Source organism: Crinia signifera, chromosome 4 (assembly GCF_055691185.1).
Source record: "Crinia signifera chromosome 4, ASM5569118v1, whole genome shotgun sequence".
In the NCBI taxonomy this organism is placed as follows: domain Eukaryota; kingdom Metazoa; phylum Chordata; class Amphibia; order Anura; family Myobatrachidae; genus Crinia; species Crinia signifera.
This window is the reverse complement of record NC_139220.1, coordinates 193,336,107-193,357,166: the sequence shown is the minus strand read 5'-3', so window position 1 is coordinate 193,357,166 and position 21,060 is coordinate 193,336,107. Positions and strand designations below refer to the sequence as shown.

The 21,060-nt window shown below is 45.0% G+C and overlaps 1 protein-coding gene across 1 annotated transcript in view; it reads left to right on the top strand.

The window, feature by feature from the left end:
• Positions 1 to 21,060, top strand: part of LRGUK (leucine rich repeats and guanylate kinase domain containing) — an 81,176-nt gene that overhangs the window by 42,307 nt on the left and 17,809 nt on the right. The window contains exons 7-11 of the mRNA XM_083183326.1: positions 1,523 to 1,666; positions 3,094 to 3,174; positions 7,831 to 7,917; positions 9,751 to 9,857; positions 16,026 to 16,145. Coding sequence (XP_083039452.1) covers positions 1,523 to 1,666; positions 3,094 to 3,174; positions 7,831 to 7,917; positions 9,751 to 9,857; positions 16,026 to 16,145 — 539 coding nt within the window. The remainder of the gene's footprint in view (positions 1 to 1,522; positions 1,667 to 3,093; positions 3,175 to 7,830; positions 7,918 to 9,750; positions 9,858 to 16,025; positions 16,146 to 21,060) is intronic.

Here is a 21,060-nt window from a genome sequence, read left to right as displayed (position 1 = left end):
TCGAAGCTCTAGAAAAAGATTTTATTTTCTGCAGCAAAATTACATTTGTTACATAAAGTACATTATTGTAGTGAAATACAATCTCACAGGCAGTAGCAGTGCAAGAAAAGCAAATGTACCCAAAGCCAAATCTTGGATCTCTGGCCTCCTAAATGGCTTTATTGCATTCAAACACAAACGCTTTTTCAAATTTAATACATGCCTCCCAACTTTTGGTCGTGGTCAAGATGGACACAAGGGGTCTTGGCCATGCCCCATTTTCCCCCCCCCCCATTGTGGGGGCATGCCCAGTGCTCTGTGAGTTGCTGACATGCGCCATGTCCATCTCTTCTGGTGTATAGATGTGCGCATATCCACCACATCTATTTTGCAAAGTAGAGCAGCACGTTATAGAAGGTCTCCCTATTTATTATTTATTAACAGTTTCTTATATAGTGCACACATATTGGGAGCCAATTGACCTACCAGTATATTTTTGGATTGTGGGAGGAAACCGGAGTACCCGGAGTAAACCCACGCAAGCACGGGGAAAATATACAAACTCCGCACAGTTAGGGCCATGGTGGGAATCAAACCCATGACCTCAGTGCTGTGAGGCAGTAATTCTAACCATTACACCGTCCGTGATGCCCTTACTGCTGCGACCTGCAGGTGGGACAGCTTCAGAAAAACATCACTGTCCTGCCAAAATTGGGAGAGTTGCATACCTCCCAACATTACCCTCTCCAGGAGGGACACAATGCTCTGCTCCTGGACTTCCCTGGTAATGTATGATTACCATCACCTGTGGGGAGCTAGGTCAGTGATAAGAAAGCTGTTTCACCACAGGTGATGGCAATCATACATTACCAGGGAAGTGCAGGAGCAGAGCATTGTGTCCCTCCTGGAGAGGGTAATGTTGGGAGGTATGGAGTTGGGACCTATGTAATATGTAGAGTGATTGTCCGTGATGTGCGGCTTGGTGACGTTGCAGTACTTCATGTAATGTTGTGATCTTTACTATACTCTTAGCCTTCTTTTATTTTTATACTTTTCCTTTACTTATACAATCATGCATTCTGCTATTTGTTACTGGTTCACTTTATAGATAAATATGTCATCTAACTGGTCTCATGGTCTTTAGTAAAGCAGTACTTTTCTCTGAACCTGCACCCTGTTCATAATTGGTACCTTTTAATTGTATTTAGTGTGCAGTGTTTGTAAGCATTTGCTTTCCTGGCTTTTAGAGGTGTACAGTATATATGATTAATTTTCTTTTCCTTCTGTGTATTGAGCTAGGGACAGATGTTGGAAGGAGTGCTGTGAGGCTCCAGTCAGACTGATGCAGGAAGATTGTGATAGGAAATGCGCCTCTGTAGGACATAAATCCATATACAACTTGGTTCTTACTTTTTTGATTAGTGCTTTTGTTTTCTTTAACACTATTACATATTGCGTTATTGACTAAATACATTATTAGGCTCTGTTGAAGCTGTCACACATTGTGTGTTAGCATTAGCATCACTCTGTATTTATATTTCAGGCCTCCAATCAGATAAAGAGCATCACAGGCTTGGAAAAGCTAAACGTGCTGCAAACACTGGACCTCTCCTTCAACCAGATCTCCAGCCTTGAAGGCCTGGAGGGACTGGCATTCCTACAGACTCTAAACCTTCAAGACAATGAGGTAATGGGTGTTGCTATTCGTTTTCTGGTTTCTGTATTGTCTTCAGGCTAACATGCACCGTCACTAGCAAATTATTAAAAATCATAACATTACATTAACTACACATGAACAAATTATGTTTTTTATATTCCTTTTTTCTTCCCTTCCCCATAAGTTTGTATGCGGGTCCATCGTAATGACAGAATGCTGTATGGTGCAGGGAATACTCGTGTGGATTAGTTACCTAATGCTATAAGTGTGGCCATTTGCATTGCACTGTGTGTAATCCCCTTTACATTACTGTGTACAGCATCAGTGCCTGTGTGTTGACACACCCCCTGGAGCTAAGACGCCTTTTGTGAGTTTTTCGATCGCTGGGGCGTTTGCAAATTGAGGAACCGACAGGGGGCGTTTGCTGGTGTCTGCACAGCGTTTCAAGGATGTGTCCACATGTTTTCATATTATAATACATTTTAAACTTTGTAAAACTGTAATAAACTAAATTTTATGCCAAAGAGTCTTAAATTGGGAAACATTTCAAAACCGACGTAGGTACAAAGCAATAACTTTAGTATATGCACTAAAGGGCAGATGTAAGAGATAATCATTACCTTTAGTGTAGTTACTACAAGTATAGCATTTAGACCACAATCCTCAGCATGGAACACCGTTATGCACTGGCTACATTTTGAGGTGGGAAATTACAGTTACTTCATATTGGGCCTCATTCAGCATGGACTGTGAGGAGAAAGCCGCTTCCCCACCAGAAAAAAAAAACAGCTGGAATAGGTCATTGCTGACAACACAGACCCTTCACAAAAATGTCTGGGCACACCTACGTTTTTTTTAACTTTTTCCATACACATCCAGAAATGCCAGCTGCCTGGGAGTCAGGATACGGATGGGATGCATGCACAGGTGTCCGATAATCACTAGATTTTCAAATTTGTTGATGGTGATCAATGCAAAATTAGGCCCACAATGCACAGAGAGTATGCATTAAAAGGACAAAAAGCCAGGTAGCATATTTACTTTGCAAAGTGACCACAGTGGGTTAGCTATAGGAATTCCAGTGCGCAAAAATACGTGCAATCTGTATTTTAGAGAAATTATAGTGAAATGTATAATAAATGTAAATAAAAGTAAAATGTAGCATCCCATTAGTCCCAATTTCTCATCATGTAAATGAAAATGACTATATTATTACTTCTTATAGCTTGTACCCTTTTCTGCCAGTGGGGAAGTATACATAAGATATTGTTTGCAGATTCATATGGCTCTGTTCACTGAGACGTAAATTACAATCATATACTTTGACTGCATCTGGTGCCCCATGGGATTATCCAGAGCCAAGAACTGTCCACACATGTATCTGTGTATCTGTATCGCTGATGTCCTGCTTTATTACTTTCATGTGATTGTGGTTCTTATAATATTTCCTTTTACAGATCTGTCAAATAAGTGAAATTGCTTTCATTGAAGAGCTGCCCCTGCTACATGTCCTAAATCTTTTAAATAATCCAGTGCAGGTAACTGTGAAATCCCCCCATGATCCTTTAATCTCACTGTTGTTCATTATTGACCAACTGCATAGTACAGTACATCCTTGCATGCTGTGTATTCTGGATAAACTTGCCAGGGTGTAGTGTTAGTGCCTTTTACTATTAGGCAGGGCCGTCTTTCCCATTGGGCTTAATGGGCAGTTGCCCAGGGGCCCAAGGATAGTAGGGGCCCACCACAATGGGGAAGACGGCACTGTCCTAGGGAAAGGCGGCGTGTCGTCGGGACCTGGGCAGCGGCGGGTGGAGGGGACCCGGGCAGCGGCAGGTGGAGAGGACCAGGGCAGCGGCGTGTACAGGGGACCCAGGCGGCGTGTGCAGGGTCCCGGGCAGCGGTCGGCGTGTTGAGGGGACCCTGGCAGTGGTCGGCGTGTGCAGGGGACCGGGCAGCGGCGTGTGGAGGGGATCCGGGCAGCGGCGTGTGGAGGGGATCCGGGCAGCGGCATGTGGCGGGGTCCGTCCGGGAAGCGGAGACCTTGATGTAGTGCTGTCTGCCGCCGGGCGGGAAGCACTGCTGTGCTGATTTTGAAAAGACTGGCCAGATGCTGATTGGCAGGACGCTTAGCCAATCAGCGCCCAGCCAGTCTTTCCAAAATCTGCAGCGCTTCCCGCCCGGCAGCAAACAGCACTGCATCAAGGTCTGAGTCGCCGCTTCCTGCACGGACCCCTTCACCCACTGCTGCCCGGATCCCCGCCACTGCTGCACATAGGTGAGGGGAGGAGAGGGTGCCCTCAAATTATTTTGCCCAGGGGCCCATTATAGTCTTAAGACGGCCCTGCTATTAGGGGTACATGGCACATCATTTTAGCATTAAAAGAAATGTGTGATTTCCAGAAACAAGCAGCCCATAGGTAAAAACTGGCACTGCTTGATTTAATGGCACTTTTTTGTGTCATTCTTTACAATCCACAGTCTAATCCATATTGTCCAGCTAATTGTATAGGCGCTGTATGCACTACACATAATTTATTTAGGTCCTAAAGTAAGGATTTACTCCTAACTCTAAATGAACAGTCAGGTCCTTATGCTTAGGTGGACAGGCTGCCGATGATGGACATAGCGTAGCCTTTTCAGGCACATGGAGGGAGAAGTGTATTGAAAGTGTAGTGGGTCAGTGATAGTGGTTGTATACCCAGGCACTCGTCCAATGGCGGTGCCTAAGATTGCACCAATCTGTGTTATTGAATACATGGATGCTGAAAGTGGGAGTCTCAGTCCTTGTATATTCAGATGCATGAATGTATGCCAGGAAAGCTGCTTTTGTATTGGATGACTGCCATTAGACACTGATGCTTATACCCCTTTCACACTTGCAAAAATATCCTGGGTTTTTGCACATGAACGCGCATCAACCTGGGACTTAGCTCAGTGTGAAAGGGTCTTGAAAGAATATCCCAGGATGAACAGCCCGGGATTGCTACCCAGGTCCTGACCTGGGTAGATTCCGGAATTGACCCGGGATGCGGTCAGTGTGAATGGTCCCGTACCCGGGATTGGGTACACGGGACTTTAAAAAATCTGCTGATTGGAGCTTTCTTGGGCTCACAAATGCTGATGTCATCTTTCAGAGCCCTGGAGTCCATTTCTAATGACATGCATATGTATTTGCAGGGATTTCCCAGGATCAGTGTGAATGGGGCTGTCCCGGGTCAATACCAGGTCTGAGTGCAGTGTGAAAGGGTACATTCCCGGGTAAAGTCCTGGGAAGCATCCGGGAACACATTCCCGGGTATGACCCGGCTCAGTGAGTGTGAAAGGGGTATTTGAGTGCTTTACCCACGCAGTTAGGATCACCTCTGGAGTTATGCTTCAATCATAGGCACACACTGGAAAGCTCTTTGTGGTATAACTTGTTTATATAATGATAATCAGAACAAGCTTACTGCTTATGAGCAGAAATCACTGCATGCTCCATCTCTCTCTCCATGGTACCTTCAGATCTCCTCCATCACACGCAGGAACAAACAAGTGCAATACATCACAGATACTAAAACACACACACACAAACAAACAAACAAACATGACAGCTCCAACTGCTGTCCTTCCAGTGTAATTTCAAATCAAGTCTAATGCAGCCCACACATGTGCCGATGCCGGCGGTGCGATGCTGTACGATGGGGTGCGCGCTCCCGCGGCACCTCATCGTACAGTACAAAAAGTATGTGCTGCACATACTTTTTGTACCTGCTTTTTCTAGCACAGCATCGCATCGCATGCACATCGTATGCACAAGGCATACGATGCGATGCTGTGTGTGCTAGTTAAGCCCACAACGCACGCTGAAATCGGTGCGTGTGTGGGCTGCATAAGTCTGTTGTAAGATCTCAACATTAAGAAATGAGTAGCTCATGCTAAAGACTCATTCCTCCCAACATGATCCATTCCAGGGACACAGTGCTCTGTTCCTGAACTTCCCTCTTAATGTATGCTTGGCATCACCTGTGCTGAACAGGTTAAGTGATACAAAAGGTGTTTGAACACAAGTAATGGCAATCATGCATTAAGATGGAAGTCCAGGAACAGAGCATTCTGTTGGTCATGTTAGGAGGTATATACAAAACAATATACAGAGGGTATATCGTGCCAGTGGGTGACCAGCAGTGGGTGACACTGGGGAGAGGCAGTGGGTGACACTAGGAGAGGCAGTTGGTGACAGTCAATGGGTGACCAGACAGTGACACCCCAGCAGTGGCGGAACTCCCGGAGGCAATGGAGTCATCTGCCGCCGGGCGCCAGCCTTAAAGGGGGCACTGGCTCCATTGCCTCTTGGAGTTCCCTTAATGTATGCAGCAGCGGCCCCCTCCCCGTAACTTATTGTATCAGCAGCGGTGGCGGTCCCTCTCTCTGTCTCCTCACTGGCTGCTCACTGCTCTGCGGAAATTGCCGGACATCCTCCAGCCTGAACAAGTGAGCAGTGACAAGGAGTCGGGCTCTCCCCCTGCTGAGAGAGATCCCCGCCGTGCATCCACATGGGGTGCGCACGGCTCTGCCCTGCTACCGTCAGGTCCCCTTCACCTGTCGGCTCTCCCCCTGCTGTCAGATACCCGCCGGGCGTCCACATGGGGTGCGCCTGGATCTGCCCTGCTACCATGGGGTCCCCTCCACCTGTTGGCTCTCCCCCCGCAGCCAGATCTCTGCCGGGCATCCACATGTGGTGTGCCCGGCTCTTTCCTGCTACCACCGGGTCCCCGAGACCTGTCGGCTCTCCCCCTGCTGCCAGATCCCCGCTGGGCATCCACATGGGGTGCGCCCGGGTCTTTCCTGCTGCTGACGAATCCTTGCTGAGCTTCTCCTCCATTTTGTCACTGGATCTCCACTACACACCCATCAAGTAGGTTTCAGTGGAATACATCTAATATTGTCCCTGACTCCCCTCAAATTATGGGGTTAAAAATTGTTATGCTTGTGATTGTGTAGTAACAATAGATTGTGTCAAATTCTATTTCTTTGCTCTTATCTGCAGCTCCCCCCCCCCCCCCCCCATTGGTGTAATGTTTATCATTTATTAATATAAAGATGTAGCCGCCATCATCTGTTGAACTGACTCAGCACACCATTCGCCAGGACATGGTCATGCACACGCGTCTGATTTGCGCCAAGGCATTTACCAAGAGCCGCAAAGATGATAACAGCTCCATCTGTAAATGTTTTTATTTGTGCTTATATGATATTTTGCATGCACACTGAACATTATTGTTCACTAACATCACTGAGAACCTGCTGTCACTCTGTCCCTGCTGTCAATCCCTATGTCCCCGCTGTCCCTACTGTTGATATCCCTGCCCCTGCTGTCACTCCCTCAGTTTTTGCTGTCACTCCCTATACTGTGTATGTGTGTGTGTGTGTGTGTGTGTGTATATGTATATATATATATATATATATATATATATATATATATATATATATATATATATATATATATATATATATATATATATAGATATATAGATACACAGATAGATATAGATATATTTGGGGGGGGCACCAACATTCTTCTTGCCTCCGGGTGCCTGGGACGAACTTACGCCACTGCACCCCAGGCAGGGAAGAGGAACTGCATGGGTTTTCAAAGATAGCGGGTGCTAGAGTGAACACTAGGGTCTGGGAAGAGGCGAATCATGCAGGCAGCCTTGGTGGGTGGGCGGTCTCATGGAGTCGGCGGGAGGTCAGCGCGGTGTGCACAGGAGTCAGACGAGGTGGCTGTTGTGTGGCCTGCGCAGCGTGACCTCTGATGTCGTCACTCTGGTACGGGGCTCTGCGCAGCGTGACGATCCCGGGATTGGCCACCCTACCTGGTACTATAGCTCCCCGGAAGTTCTATTTACATACTATAAACTGCACGTGATAAATTGTATGTAAAAATGGCACATCAAATCGTCCTTCCGTGGAGCTGCTGGGGAGTCCAAGGGAAATCGAGTCTGACTTGCCCTTCAGACAAGTCAGACCTGTGTATGGCTTCCTTTACTGTGCATGCAACTTGTAATGTTATTTACATAGGACATGCCCCTTGCAGCCAGGCCACACCTCAAAATTTTGCTCAATATCCCGCTTTTAATTCAAACAAAGTTGGGAGGTTTGCACTGTTAATGTGTCTGACACTCTTTCTTATATTGTTTCTGCTCTAGGAACAAGCAGAGTACTGGCTGTCAGTGCTGTTTATGCTGCAGAAATTAACTGAACTGGATCAGAAGAAGATCAAAGTTGAGGAGAAGGTATTTATCTCAGCACCTGCTTTCCTCCGATTAATAAACATCTTCCCTGAGCAATCAGTGTTGCCAAGTAATTACACTGGTGACTCAGTGAGGAAAATATAGTTGGTCCCAGAGGAATGACATGTTAGGTGTGGAGAAAGACAGCCTGCATCCTGAGTATACACCTTTGGTCCTCTAGACAGTTTCTGAAAAATGTATTTTCATATTCATTATCAGTATGCAGATTCTGTTTAGGGTCCTAGCGATGGCTTCAGCTCAAACTAAAAGAAACAATTGATCTTAATTCAGGCTGTACAATGCAGGATAAATGCACAGACATATTCTGGTTGACACGCAGCGCTGCATGCCGTTTTCTGCCCGCCGTTCGCATATGCCGCCGCCGCCCATTTTACCCCGCATGGCTGTGAATCGATGTTTAGCATTAAAATCCATTTGCAGCCTATGGGGAAACACCCACATCATTCGATGGTCACCAACCATCGAATGATATTGAAGGCACATACAAAACTAAGACACTCTAAGGTGTCTTAGTTTTACGTGTTTTCTCGAGGAGAACATTGCGGGCAGCTGACATCCGGTGCCCGCCCCCCGTCACCCGCGTCACTTTGTAATTTCCATGGAAATGCTCATGAAACGCTGGGCTTTCCCATGGCCGCATCCCCATGCCCACACACCCGCAGTCTTGTGTGCGAGCGCCGAGCGTACAATCTGTTCACCGAGGCCGCTCGCACACATCGCATGGACATGTGCAGAATTGAGCATGTGCAGTTCAAAAACATTGCACACCTGTGCGAATTTGCATGGGTGCGCATGGACCAGAATAAGGTCTATTGTATTTGTAGTACTAAAGATAACCAATCTGCACTTTAAGAAGATGGCAGATATACTGTATGCCAGCGGTTCTCTAACTGTGGGTCCTGACCCCAAAGTGGGCCCCGACCTTCTCAGCATGGGGTCGCGATGGGTAGGTACTAAGATTATCTACAACTTTTTCAATCCAACCTTCTCATGAAGATAACTGAAATTACTACATGGTCCATGCACCATAATTTATCATAATTTATACTATAGATCTATTGATCTTATGTCCTGATAACTTTTATTGTAGATTTTGGGGATTTTGAAATGTCTGACCACAAGAGAGTAGTTGGCTTTCGCTTTTTCTGTCCTTTACCCTTTTTCCTTTTCTTTCCCTTTTCTATATTTTTCCACTTCCATGTTCTTGTTTTCTCTCTTCCGGTCTTGTATTTATCCTGCTATATTCTCTCCTTCGGTCCATTGTCCTCCCTTTACCTTTCCTATTGTATTCTTTTTGTTGTTTATTTCCTTTTTTTTCAAGGTTTTTAGAAAAATTTAAATGTGAAGATGCTTTTCTGCATTCACAGGTCTTTTATTTCTATGTAGAACTATCGGCATATTCTGTAACCTGTATGCTAATTGTTGCTTTGTATTTGTATTTTTTACAATACAATTGTGTTCAATCTCCCATCATAACAATGGGGGTTATTTTGGTTCACTCTTTCTGACAAATTCCTTCTTAGATGGACAAAACCATGTGCACTGCAGGTGGGGCAGATGTAACTTGTGCAAAAATAGTTAGATTTGGGTGGAGTTTTACATTAAAGTTAGATCTATATTGCAGTGTAAGAATAAAGCAGCCAGTATTTACCCTGCACAGAAACAAAATAACTCACCCAAATCTAATTCTCTCTGCACATTTTACATCTGCCCCCCTGCAGTGCACATGGTTTTGTCCATCTAAGAAGGATTTTGCCAGAAAGAGTGAACTAGAATAAGGCCCAATGTTTTTATTTTCTTCTGGACAATGCTCAGGTGGCAGCAGTGAATAAGTATGACCCTCCACCAGATGTAATTGCTGGACGGGACCACATGGCCAATGTTATGTACAGCATGATTCAGCCACAAAAGATCTTTGACAGGTAATCATAATGCATGCTTAATGTTGCCTTTGAATGTTTTACACCTTAAACTTAAAGCATGCATGTCCAAACTATGGCCCTCCAGCTTTTGTGAAACTACAAGTCCCATCATGCCTTGCCACAGTTTTGCTATTAGGGAATGCTGAAACTATGGCAAGGCATGCTGGGATGTGTAGTTTTGCAACAGCTGGAGGGCCATAGTTTGGACATGCCTGCCTTAAAGTAAACAAACTGGTTTTGAGTTGTAGAGGCAAAGGGATATATGATTTAAAAATGAATTATAAATACATCTAAAATGCAACAATTATTTACAGATTTGAACAAAGAACAAACTGATATATACATAATAAATCTGGATAGAGTATATTACATTTTCTGTCTTTATACATGCTGTTTATTAGGATAATAAGGTTGAAACAACAAGGTTACATGTTTCATTTTTTGTTTTTTAGGGGTTACATGTAAAAGATAACACCATATAGTATGTGCTCGCTGTTTGTACTCTTTAGTAGCACTTTTACAGCTCTTGGCATCTTTAGTGACCATCTGTATTGCATCTATGGTAGGCTTACTCCACTGTGTCACAAGCACAAAGTTAGAATTATTTGGTTAAAAATGAATAGGGACACTGATCTGTTTCCAACTTGCTGTATATGGAGAGAGGGCGTTGGGAAGACTGATTGGTGGTTGGAGCATATAGGGACTGGGGGTGGAGTCAGGGCCGGTGCAAGGCACCGGAGCGCCCCAGGCGAGTCGGGGTAGGGCGCCCCGGTGCCGGGTTACCTGTTGTGCCATCTGGGGAGCGGGCAGGGGGGTCCAGGCTGGTGCCTGACAGGAGCCAGCCCTGCAGTGGTGTCCTTGCCGCGCGGGTACCTCCTGCGGCGCTGAGTATAAAGCTGGCGGCGGTGGGGGGGTCCCTTCAGTGAATAAGAAATAACTAGCGCTATGCGGCAGCGCGGGAAGCGCTTCTGTTTTGAAAACACTGGCCGCACGGCGCACGCTGATTGGCTGAGATTCAGGAGGTACCCGCACGGCAAGAACACCACTGCAGGCTTCTGTCAGAAGCCCGGATGGACCCCCTTTGCACGGGGGCGAGGGGCGAACTGCCGCCCTCCAGTGGCCGGCGCTCTAGGCAAATGCCTAGACCTGCCTAGTGGTGGCACCGGCCCTGGGTGGAGTGGAGATTTTGTGGGCTAAAAACGTCCACAGCTCATACACATACATGATGAATAGCACCTACTAGCGTATCACAGATAAGCAGCTCAATCTGTTATATAACAATCAATCATTGTGCATTCCAAAATATATTCTTAAGGTGCCCATACACGTACCGATTATACGGTACGTTTTGTGCTAAAATAGCATCGCATTGCATGCGTTGTGCGTGCGATGAGATGCGATCAAAAGACATTTTTTTTTATACTGTGCGTTGAAATGCCGCAGGAGTGCGCACCTCATCGCATATATCGCACCGGGGAAATCGCTGCGTGTATGGGCACCTTTCATCTGGTTTACCTTTGATTGACTTCTTGAAAGAGGGTGATGAAAGTTTTTGTTGTTTTTTATTGATAAACAGGCAGTAACAAACAACATCAACAATAATGGCGGTACCAATGAAGGTCTGGTTACAAGAGATTTCCACCAAAAACGTTTTATTTGTATCGGCAGAAAAACATTGCAAGTTATTAATTAATTACGTTATTTATATAGCACACGTGAAGCTAATATTCACTATTTACATACAATATACATGTTTTATATTGAATGTTCATTTATTTTGTCATCTGTGCTGAATTTGTGAATAATTGTTTCAGGTTTTAGTCCATAAAAAAGTTATTTTTATTACAAAGATCCTTATATTTGTTTTATGGTGTTCTGTTCTCTAGGGATCCAGATTATCCCACAGGTACAGCAAGGAGTGTACTCTTGATTCATATGTGGATTTATATTAATATTAGCGCCATGGGCAGTGTTCTTTGAGTGTGTTTTTTTGATATTCATAAGGCAGTAGGGGGCTACCTGCAGCTCTTCTGCTACAGATATGATACAATTCTCAGTGTGATATACAGTAAGTGGAAATCTACAGCAGATGGAGAGCCACAGGTTGCTGATCTAACATCAGAGCACAATCACAAATCTTACTAATAGGAGTATGGGAGACCAACATGAGGGAAATAGCTGTTTTGTTTTATAGCTGTCTTATTGTTCAGAATATTTTTGAAATCTTCACAAACTTTTGAGTGATCGTTTACAGATTAAAGACAAAACAGCACATACTGTAATTCCCCCAGCACAATTTAATGGACCAGTAAATGCGATTTACATACTATAGGAGTGCAGAAATGCAGAGGTTTCAGTGACATATATTTGAAAAGATATGATTAAGCTTCCAGCCACTTCATGGCATCTCTTATATGGTGGCTTTGGATCTTATGCTAGGTACACACCAGAACGATCATGATCGTGAGCAGATTGTGAGACGATCGTACGATCTGTTGAAGCACACGATCTGCATATGATACGATTACGATCTGTATCCAGTTGAGTAGATCTTTTACAGATCCTGACTGCAGCAGGTAAGATATCCAACATGACCAACTGACCAGATTGAAATCAGAACTGAAACATGTCAAAACATGCCCAATTTACATACAGTTGGTCGAGATTGCAGTAAATGAGATTTATATGCTATATGATAGTAAAAATGCAGAGATATCAGTTATACATATTTTTAAAGATATGAGTGAGCCATCAGCAACCTCACAATGTGTCACATATGGTGGCCCTTACACTACAGAACTTATTACACTACAAATGCTGGGTTGCCCGTCCCCCTCACATGACATTTTACATAAACATCCATATGCAGGGTGTGGAGGAACACCCACATCATTCGATGGTCGCCGGCCATCGAATGATGTGGAAGACACACGCACATCTAAGGTTACTCTGAGGTAGCCTTAGATGTGCGTGGGTATTCGGAAGGAAGTGGGCGGACAGCTAACATCCAGTGATGTCAGCTGCCTGCCCCCAGTGCACACGTCGCCGGGCAATTCCCATGGGAATGCCCAGCGTTTTCATGGGAACGCCCCTGAAACGCTAGGTGTTCACATGGGCACGTCTATCCACCCACGTCCCCCGACCACAATGTTGGGTGTGCGCACCAGGCGAACAGTCTGTTTACTGTGGTGCGGCTGCGCATACACCAAACATCGGTCTCCATGCAAACGGACCAGAATAACCCCCTATATCAGAATCAGAATCAACTTTATTGGCCATGTGTGCTTGCGCACACTAGGAATTTTTTGTGGATTATAGTGCAGCCAGCGGCGTAACTATAGCACCGCAGCCCCCGCCACTGCGGGGGGGGGGGGGCGCTGTGCATGTGGGGGTGCCGGGGGCTGCGGTGCTATAGTTACACCCCCCCCCGGCGGCTCCGTTCTTCTGCTGAGGACCACCACAAAATGGCCGCCCCCATATAGCACACTGTTCTCTAAAACTGTCTGCTGAATGGGGGCGGACATTTTGTGGTGGTCCTCAGCAGAAGAACGGAGCCACCGGGACCAGCGAGATAGGTAAGGCTGCGGGGGATTTGGGGGGGGGGGGGGTTGCATGGGTGGCGGGTGTGTGTGTGTGTGTGTGCTTGGCAGGGCGGCGGTGGTAGGAGGCGCCCCCCCCAACGGCGGGGGGGCGCTCAAAACGTAGCTACGCCACTGAGTGCAGCATCGAGCAGGGATGGGGGGAGCATTACATTACATGTGGGGAACACATACCCGCCGAGCTTCACAGCACCTAGGCAGCCATCAGCGGCACCACTTGTCGTTGCAGCAGCCAGATAGGTAACAATATAAGCAGGGGACAGTATAGTATCACACAGGGAACACGTATCTGCCAAGCAGCACACCGCCTAGGCAGCCATCAGCGGCACCACTGGTCATTGCAGCAGCCAGGTAGGTAACAATATAGGCAGGGATAGTACAGTTATCACACAAGGATCATATACGCCGCCAAGCTGCACAGCGCCTAGGCAGCCATCTGCGGCGCCACTGGTAATTGCAGCAGCCAGGTAGGTAACATTATGAGCAAGAACAGCACAGATTATAGCAGAAACAGTACAGTTATCACATGGGAGACACAGGGTTACATAAGGCACAGTGTTCCTAGGCAGCCATTTGCAGCACTATCTTCCTGTAGGGAAGGGCAGCGTGGGGTGGAGAGTCAATGAGGCTGGGGGAGTGTCAGTGAGGCTGGGGAGTGTCAATGATGCCAGGGGGGTGCCACTGCCGCTGTGTGGCCCACTGGTGAGTGGGGGGGTGAGGTGATCCTACCGGCCTTTGGGTCGTGCCGGTGTGATGCAGGTCCAAGCTGCACAGCGCCTAGGCAGCCATCTGCGGCGCCACTGGTAATTGCAGCAGCCAGGTAGGTAACATTATGAGCAAGAACAGCACAGATTATAGCAGAAACAGTACAGTTATCACATGGGAGACACAGGGTTACATAAGGCACAGTGTTCCTAGGCAGCCATTTGCAGCACTATCTTCCTGTAGGGAAGGGCAGCGTGGGGTGGAGAGTCAATGAGGCTGGGGGAGTGTCAGTGAGGCTGGGGAGTGTCAATGATGCCAGGGGGGTGCCACTGCCGCTGTGTGGCCCACTGGTGAGTGGGGGGGTGAGGTGATCCTACCGGCCTTTGGGTCGTGCCGGTGTGATGCAGGTCCTGCCAGGATCCACAGGCTGTTCCATCTCTGCTGCCACATTGCCTCCAGGACAGGCAATGACATCCCTGGGATCCCCAGGCTGAGCCGCTGCCCCCATCCCATCAGCACCGCCACCGGGACATTCAGTGTGACCCACAGATGCGCCATCATTTCCAGGCCAGGCCGGACTCCATGGCCACCGGAACTTCCTCTCCCTGCCGCTGTCTCTCCGGCCACTGCTACTCCACCGCTGCTGGGCGCAGGGCACACTCTCCGGTCTGCCAGCGGGACCTCCAGGCTGACCCGCAGCAGCCCAGTCCTGCAGGCCGACCAGCAGCCGATGCTCCCTGTCTCCGCATCTGGGAGGCATCTCTGCATCTGGGGGGCCGCGGCATCTCCGTCTCCAACCGGAGGGACTCTCCGGTCTCTGTCTCCCCCTGCATCCTCCCCGTCCACGCCACGCTGAGCTCCCCTTCGCCGGGGGTCAGGGGATGGGAGCTCCGAGGATGGAGGACGGAGCTCTCCTACGTGCGACAATCCCCGGCCCCATATGATAGCAGTGCTCACTTTGATTCATACATTTGTATATTGCTACATTATAATAACACATACATTTGTATATTTCTAACCTGGAGGGACCTTAGTATCATCCAAATGGCACTACAAGGACCAGCATGCTTGCAACTACAGATCTCACACATGCCTCAAACAACAATGATACACAAACATGGCAAGCTGCTGAAATCAACTGAATGGTCCATTGTAGGCGAGCCCCTGCCCTGCAAGCACCTGTAATGGACCAATAAGTCAATTTTTATTTAGCAAACTCGCCATGTTTGTGGATTACAGCTTGTAAAAAATGTGCAATTATCAGATACTTTAATTCAGAAGAAACAATACACTAAATGACTGCATACAGTTCACTGCTGACCATTAGGCAGGGCGCTGACCACCGTGCAGGGCACTTTTTTCAATCGGGAGGGCACATTTTATATTAGAAATTTACATTAGAAACAAAAAAACATATATAAAAAAAATTGCACACTGCAGTGTCCATATTCTGTCTTAAAGACAATTACGCATTATGGCACACACTTTAATGCCTTTTACACATTATACCACACACCATAATGCCTCTTACACATGATGGCATACACCGTAAAAGCAATGGTTTATTTGTTCTATCTGCATTGTATAATGTATGAAAGCATAATGTAATGTTTGTATAATTCTAAATTTGGACATTTGCTGATTATTAGATGTAAACATGAGATGTGCCCAATGGAAACGTCTACATGTCTACAGTGATAATATAATGATGCTGAAGAATGATTTAATAAAAGGCAAATGGATTTGATATTCATGGAGAAAATGTGTTACTAATCTAGATAACTTTTCCTCAGTTCTCACACTCTCCATGTGCTAGTTCAGTACATCCACAAATCACACTGACATGCATTCTCCTGTGTTGCAGTACATTGCCCAATCTGGATACCCCTTACCCCATGCTGGTACTGACTGGGCCCCTGTCCTGTGGGAAGCGAGAGCTAGCACACAGAATGTGCCGGGAGTTTAAGGAATTTTTCCGCTATGGGTAAGACATTCATCTTTCCTATGTACACTGTGCTTGATGTCACACAGTAGAAGATGTGTACTGGTTCACTTCCCAGAGGGAAATCAGACACATCTTTATATATACACAATGGGATTGAACTGATCTTTGAAGTCATGATCCTAGATTTAAGGCCAGGGTACTTATTTTATCTAATATTACACTCCTGTTGTGTAAACGGTTCCTTTGACCTAGATGTGCATAAGGAATTTTAAATACTAAAGAAAAACACTTGTTATTGAAATAAGCAGGGAGCCTGTATGGGGTTCTCTGGATCACAGATGTAAATGGCCAGTTTTGTCTGATATTTTCTCTGCTATTATATAGTTGTATTGTTTATTCTTTTGTACACGTGATGCTTCAATAAAAACATGTTTTAAAAAATAATAAAAGAATATTCACCATTTGCTTTATCTGTAAACCTTAAATTGTTATTGTTCACACACGCACATAAGTAAAGCAAAAAAAGCACACAACTGGGGCTAATGTAACATGTGCAGAGAGATATAGATTAGGGTGCTATATATTTTTCTGTGCAGGATAGATACTGTCTGCTTTTGCATGTAACCCACACATGTTAGACACTGCATGGGATGTGGAGTAAACTGACATACTAGTAGTAGACTCGTCAAACATAAGGGAATATATGAACTTCAATAATCCTTTGCACCTCCAGGTTGCTATGGTGGAGAAGCCCATATATAGACACTTTTCAAGCAAAGCAGGGACATTGGCCCTTATTCAGGTTGACACGCTCGGGCGACAATTCACACGGGCAACCGATGTTTTGAGTATGCGCATGAGCAGCAGCATTTCTGCACATGTGTATATATGCTGGGAGGGTATGAACTCGGCGAAAAGTCTGTCTGACATGTGCACATTTCCAGCCTTGCGAGCGGGTGCCGACCTGGGCCATTAGCATATGTGAATGCCCATCGTTTTATGGGAGTTCCCCTGAAAACGCTGGGCGTACACATGCTAATGTGTCTGTGACATAACCAGATGTCAGCTGCCTGCCCAATTCCCTACAATTCTGCACGCATATGTAAGACCACCCTTACAGTTGCGAGCACCTTCACTATCATTTGATGGTCGGCGACCATCAAAAGATGGAGGAGGTTCTCACTGGCATGCAAATGGATGTTCATGTAAAATATCCATTCACGAGCCTTGCGAATGCATCCCGTTTGCGAATGGGTGGCGCTGGCTAACCATTCGCAAGGCAAGGTTAGGGTGACTTGCAAGGATGCAAATTCGCATCCGAGGAAGTCAACCTGAATAAGGGACATTGTAAGTCGGAATCCCCACTGTCAGGCATTTTACAGTAGGGATTCCGATGTTGGTGTACTGACCATCATCTGTCATTTGGCAGTTCAACCACTTACCTGGCTTGGTTGCATCGAATGCGCCCAAAAGCAGACTGTGCTTTCCCTGACATGGTTGCATCTTATGCCAACATTCAGAAATGCCCACTGGGCAGCTGCTTGAAAATAATCTTTTAACAGCTGTCAATAACAGAAGGATCACCCAACCTTTCTGTTTCCTGATTCTCTACCGCAGTGTCTGCCTTACAGCCAATCACTGCTGACCAGTCAGTATAGTACCACCCACACCTCTGGGTCATACCTTCCCTGGTTGCAAGTCAACCAGAATGACCTCCTAAGTGCCAATTCAATTAGCTGCAGGTTCCATTAATGCTGGATACTGGGGCTCAAATCTGCAGCTGCCACTCTTTTCCATTCAGCTAGACAATCTATAATAAGTTAATTCAGGTCAGTGGGAATTAACGCAGATATTAGTTTGAAGCAACTGAGTAGGTGAAAAGTAGGTAAAATTCTTTGTAGTAAGGTAAAAATATAGGGACCCAATAAATACCTTCCAACATATAATTATATACTTAAGGGGGCTATTGGCAGAATTTGGACAATAATAACTTGTACGCTTCGGGTGATTTTCTATCAAAAACTCAAAAAGGGTTCCCAGTTAGATGGAAATCATGGATCCCCTCCTTTCTTGAACTTTAATAGTATAGACCTCAATATGGATATGGAAGACCTACGTATCGAAGTGAAGAAATGTACAGACTTCACCGCCACTTGGTTTCCATGGATTTATCTTCAGTTTTCTATCTTAAGATAAATCTTACTAGTGTAAGGGCACCTTTAGAGTTTAAATCCTCTGCTGAATATAAAAACGCCTTAGCGTGAATTTTGTTCATCTGGATAGTCCTCCTTCCTGTCCTTTTCCTCCCCTATTTTTTCTTCTCACCTTGTCTATTATGTGTGTGTTTTTTTTCTTTTATTATCATGTGATCTTTTGTTTTTCTTGTTTTAGTGTTTACTGTTGTTTGCTATTATTTTGAAATGGAATAGGATGTGGCCCACTCTGCCAAGTAATATTTACGTTTTTGTGTATTTGTACTGTTGCTCTATGCAAGCCTCCTGTCTGCCATATATATATATATATATATATATATATATATATATATATATATATATATATATATATATATATATATATATATATATATATATATATATATATATATATTTTCTATTGTTTTTATAATGTCTGCTGTCTGCTGACTTTAAAATTAATAAAAATATATTGGGGGAAATAAACACTCAAAAAGGGTTGTTATATGGGACATGTGTTTGTGTTCTTTCCCATAATTTTGAAACATGCTTAAAAACTATTAAAATCACATTGCATACATGTTTCTGTTCACAAAAATAAACTAGAGTAGGCATGGTCGACCTGTGGCTCTCCAGCTGTTGTGAAACTACAATTCCCAGCATGCTTTACCTGCCGATCTGGATTTGCTGGAATTCACAGCAGCTGGGGAGTCAGGCCTCATCTACAGCCTGTAAATTGGTGGAAAACACATGCTTACTAAACATTTGCTAACTTTAATTAATAAAAATCAGCCATTTGAAATGCAGCTGCTTGCTTAGAGGCCACTAACTTTTCCAAAACTGCCCCCACTTTTTTATGCATTTCCTCCTGGTCATGCACTGTTGGGAATTACTGCAAAAATGCCATGAATAGGTTTTTAAAACTGAATTGTGTATCTCGCATAGTGTTCATTCTAGCACCCGCTATCTTTGAAAACCCATGCAGTTCCTCTTCCCTGCCTGGGGTGTCGCTGTCTGCTGTGGTGCTTCTAGCACAGGTCTGGTTTGCATATCAGTGCTGATATACAGACCACACTGTGCTAGAAGCACTACAGCAGACAGCGACACCCCAGGCAGGGAAGAGAAACTGCATGGGTTTTCAAAGATAGCGGGTGCTAGAATGAACACTATCGCAGGAGGCCACTTAACCTGCAAAGTGCACTTTACTGTAACCAGTGATGGCTCCAGATTTGGGGCTGCAACACAGTTCAAAATGTAAAAAGAGGAAGCATATGGGCTGACAAGCGCCCTAGGATATCTCAGTTGAAATCACAACAGCCACCACTACTTGGGGGCATTAATTTTCCATGCATACAATACAATTTGCAATATGCTCTGGACTGGGTGGGGGGTGTAGATAACTATACTTACAGATCCTTTGATCAATCCTTTTCTCCAAGACACCACTCTAGATGCATTAATACATACTCCAGTTTCTTCTTTTCCAGCACACTTGAAAAATAACCCATTAATTTATTCACCCTACTTAGCTTGGCAGTCCACTCGAAAACGGCTTCACCTTCCAACTACGGTATCTATGTTTCTACCATTGACCAACAACATTGGTTTTCAGGAAGAGGAACCCCGATAACATATTTACTAGTTGGCACCTTCAGGGACTCTGCTTAATTCACCAATTTTTGGAAGAGGACCACTCGACGGTTGTGGGCCTGTGCTGTCTGAGGGAATTAAATTACCATACCCCTTTTTGCCTACTTCCAATCCCGAAGCTATATTATAAAACTCATCCCCAAACTCTCAATGGCAGACTCTGATAAAACATTTTGATACTATGGTTATTAGCCGTTAGGGAGGTCATATGCCCACATCTTTGCTTTACAATTATGTCCATGCAAAAATAGACCTCTCTCAGGTTACCACAGGGTTGATTCGCTGGTCTGAGACCTTCCCGGACATCACAATAAAGTCCATTATCAAGTCATCAGTCACACTGAATAAGCAACTAATCTCCGCCTCCTTCATTGAGATGCAATTTAAAATACTGCACAGAGCCTACTATACACCCAAACTAAGCTATCTAATAGGTATATCCGATAATGCTAATTGTTTCAAATGCTCTTTTCCAGAAGCCGATATGTACAGTATCACTGTTTGTGGTCCTGTGATATAGTAAAATCCTTTTGGTTGGAAGTACAACACTACATCAACCACACACACTACACATCCCCTTTACTGTAACAAATTCTTGGGCATTTTGGAATATTTACCCTCCTGATTACGCCTCTACTACTCCACCTCAAGCAACTAGAGGTCTACTAGCTAAGGTTGCAGCAGTTGCCAAAGAAACCATATTTTCAAAATGTATCCATACTGATACACTCCCCTTGCAACTTATGCTCCCACGTTTGCAGTTTCTGTTTAAAATGGACTGAATTGAATGTTCAGTTGATATAGAATCATGGGTACCGAATTTCATTAAAATTTGGATGCCATACGTTCTTTCCCTTACTGATCTTGAAAAAGACTGTATTAGACAATTTGTTAAGCTGTCTACATGGTATAATATGACTACCCTAGAACTAGGACACCCTCTCTTCTGATACTCCTACACAACACTTGTTTATAGTGACTACTTATCTTGTTACACTATAATCACTTCTCTTCATGTCCTTGCAATGTTTTGTGTTATGTATACTACTGTACCGAGAACTACCACTTCATTGTATCTGGTTTTATATACATTTGATACCTTGTCACTATAT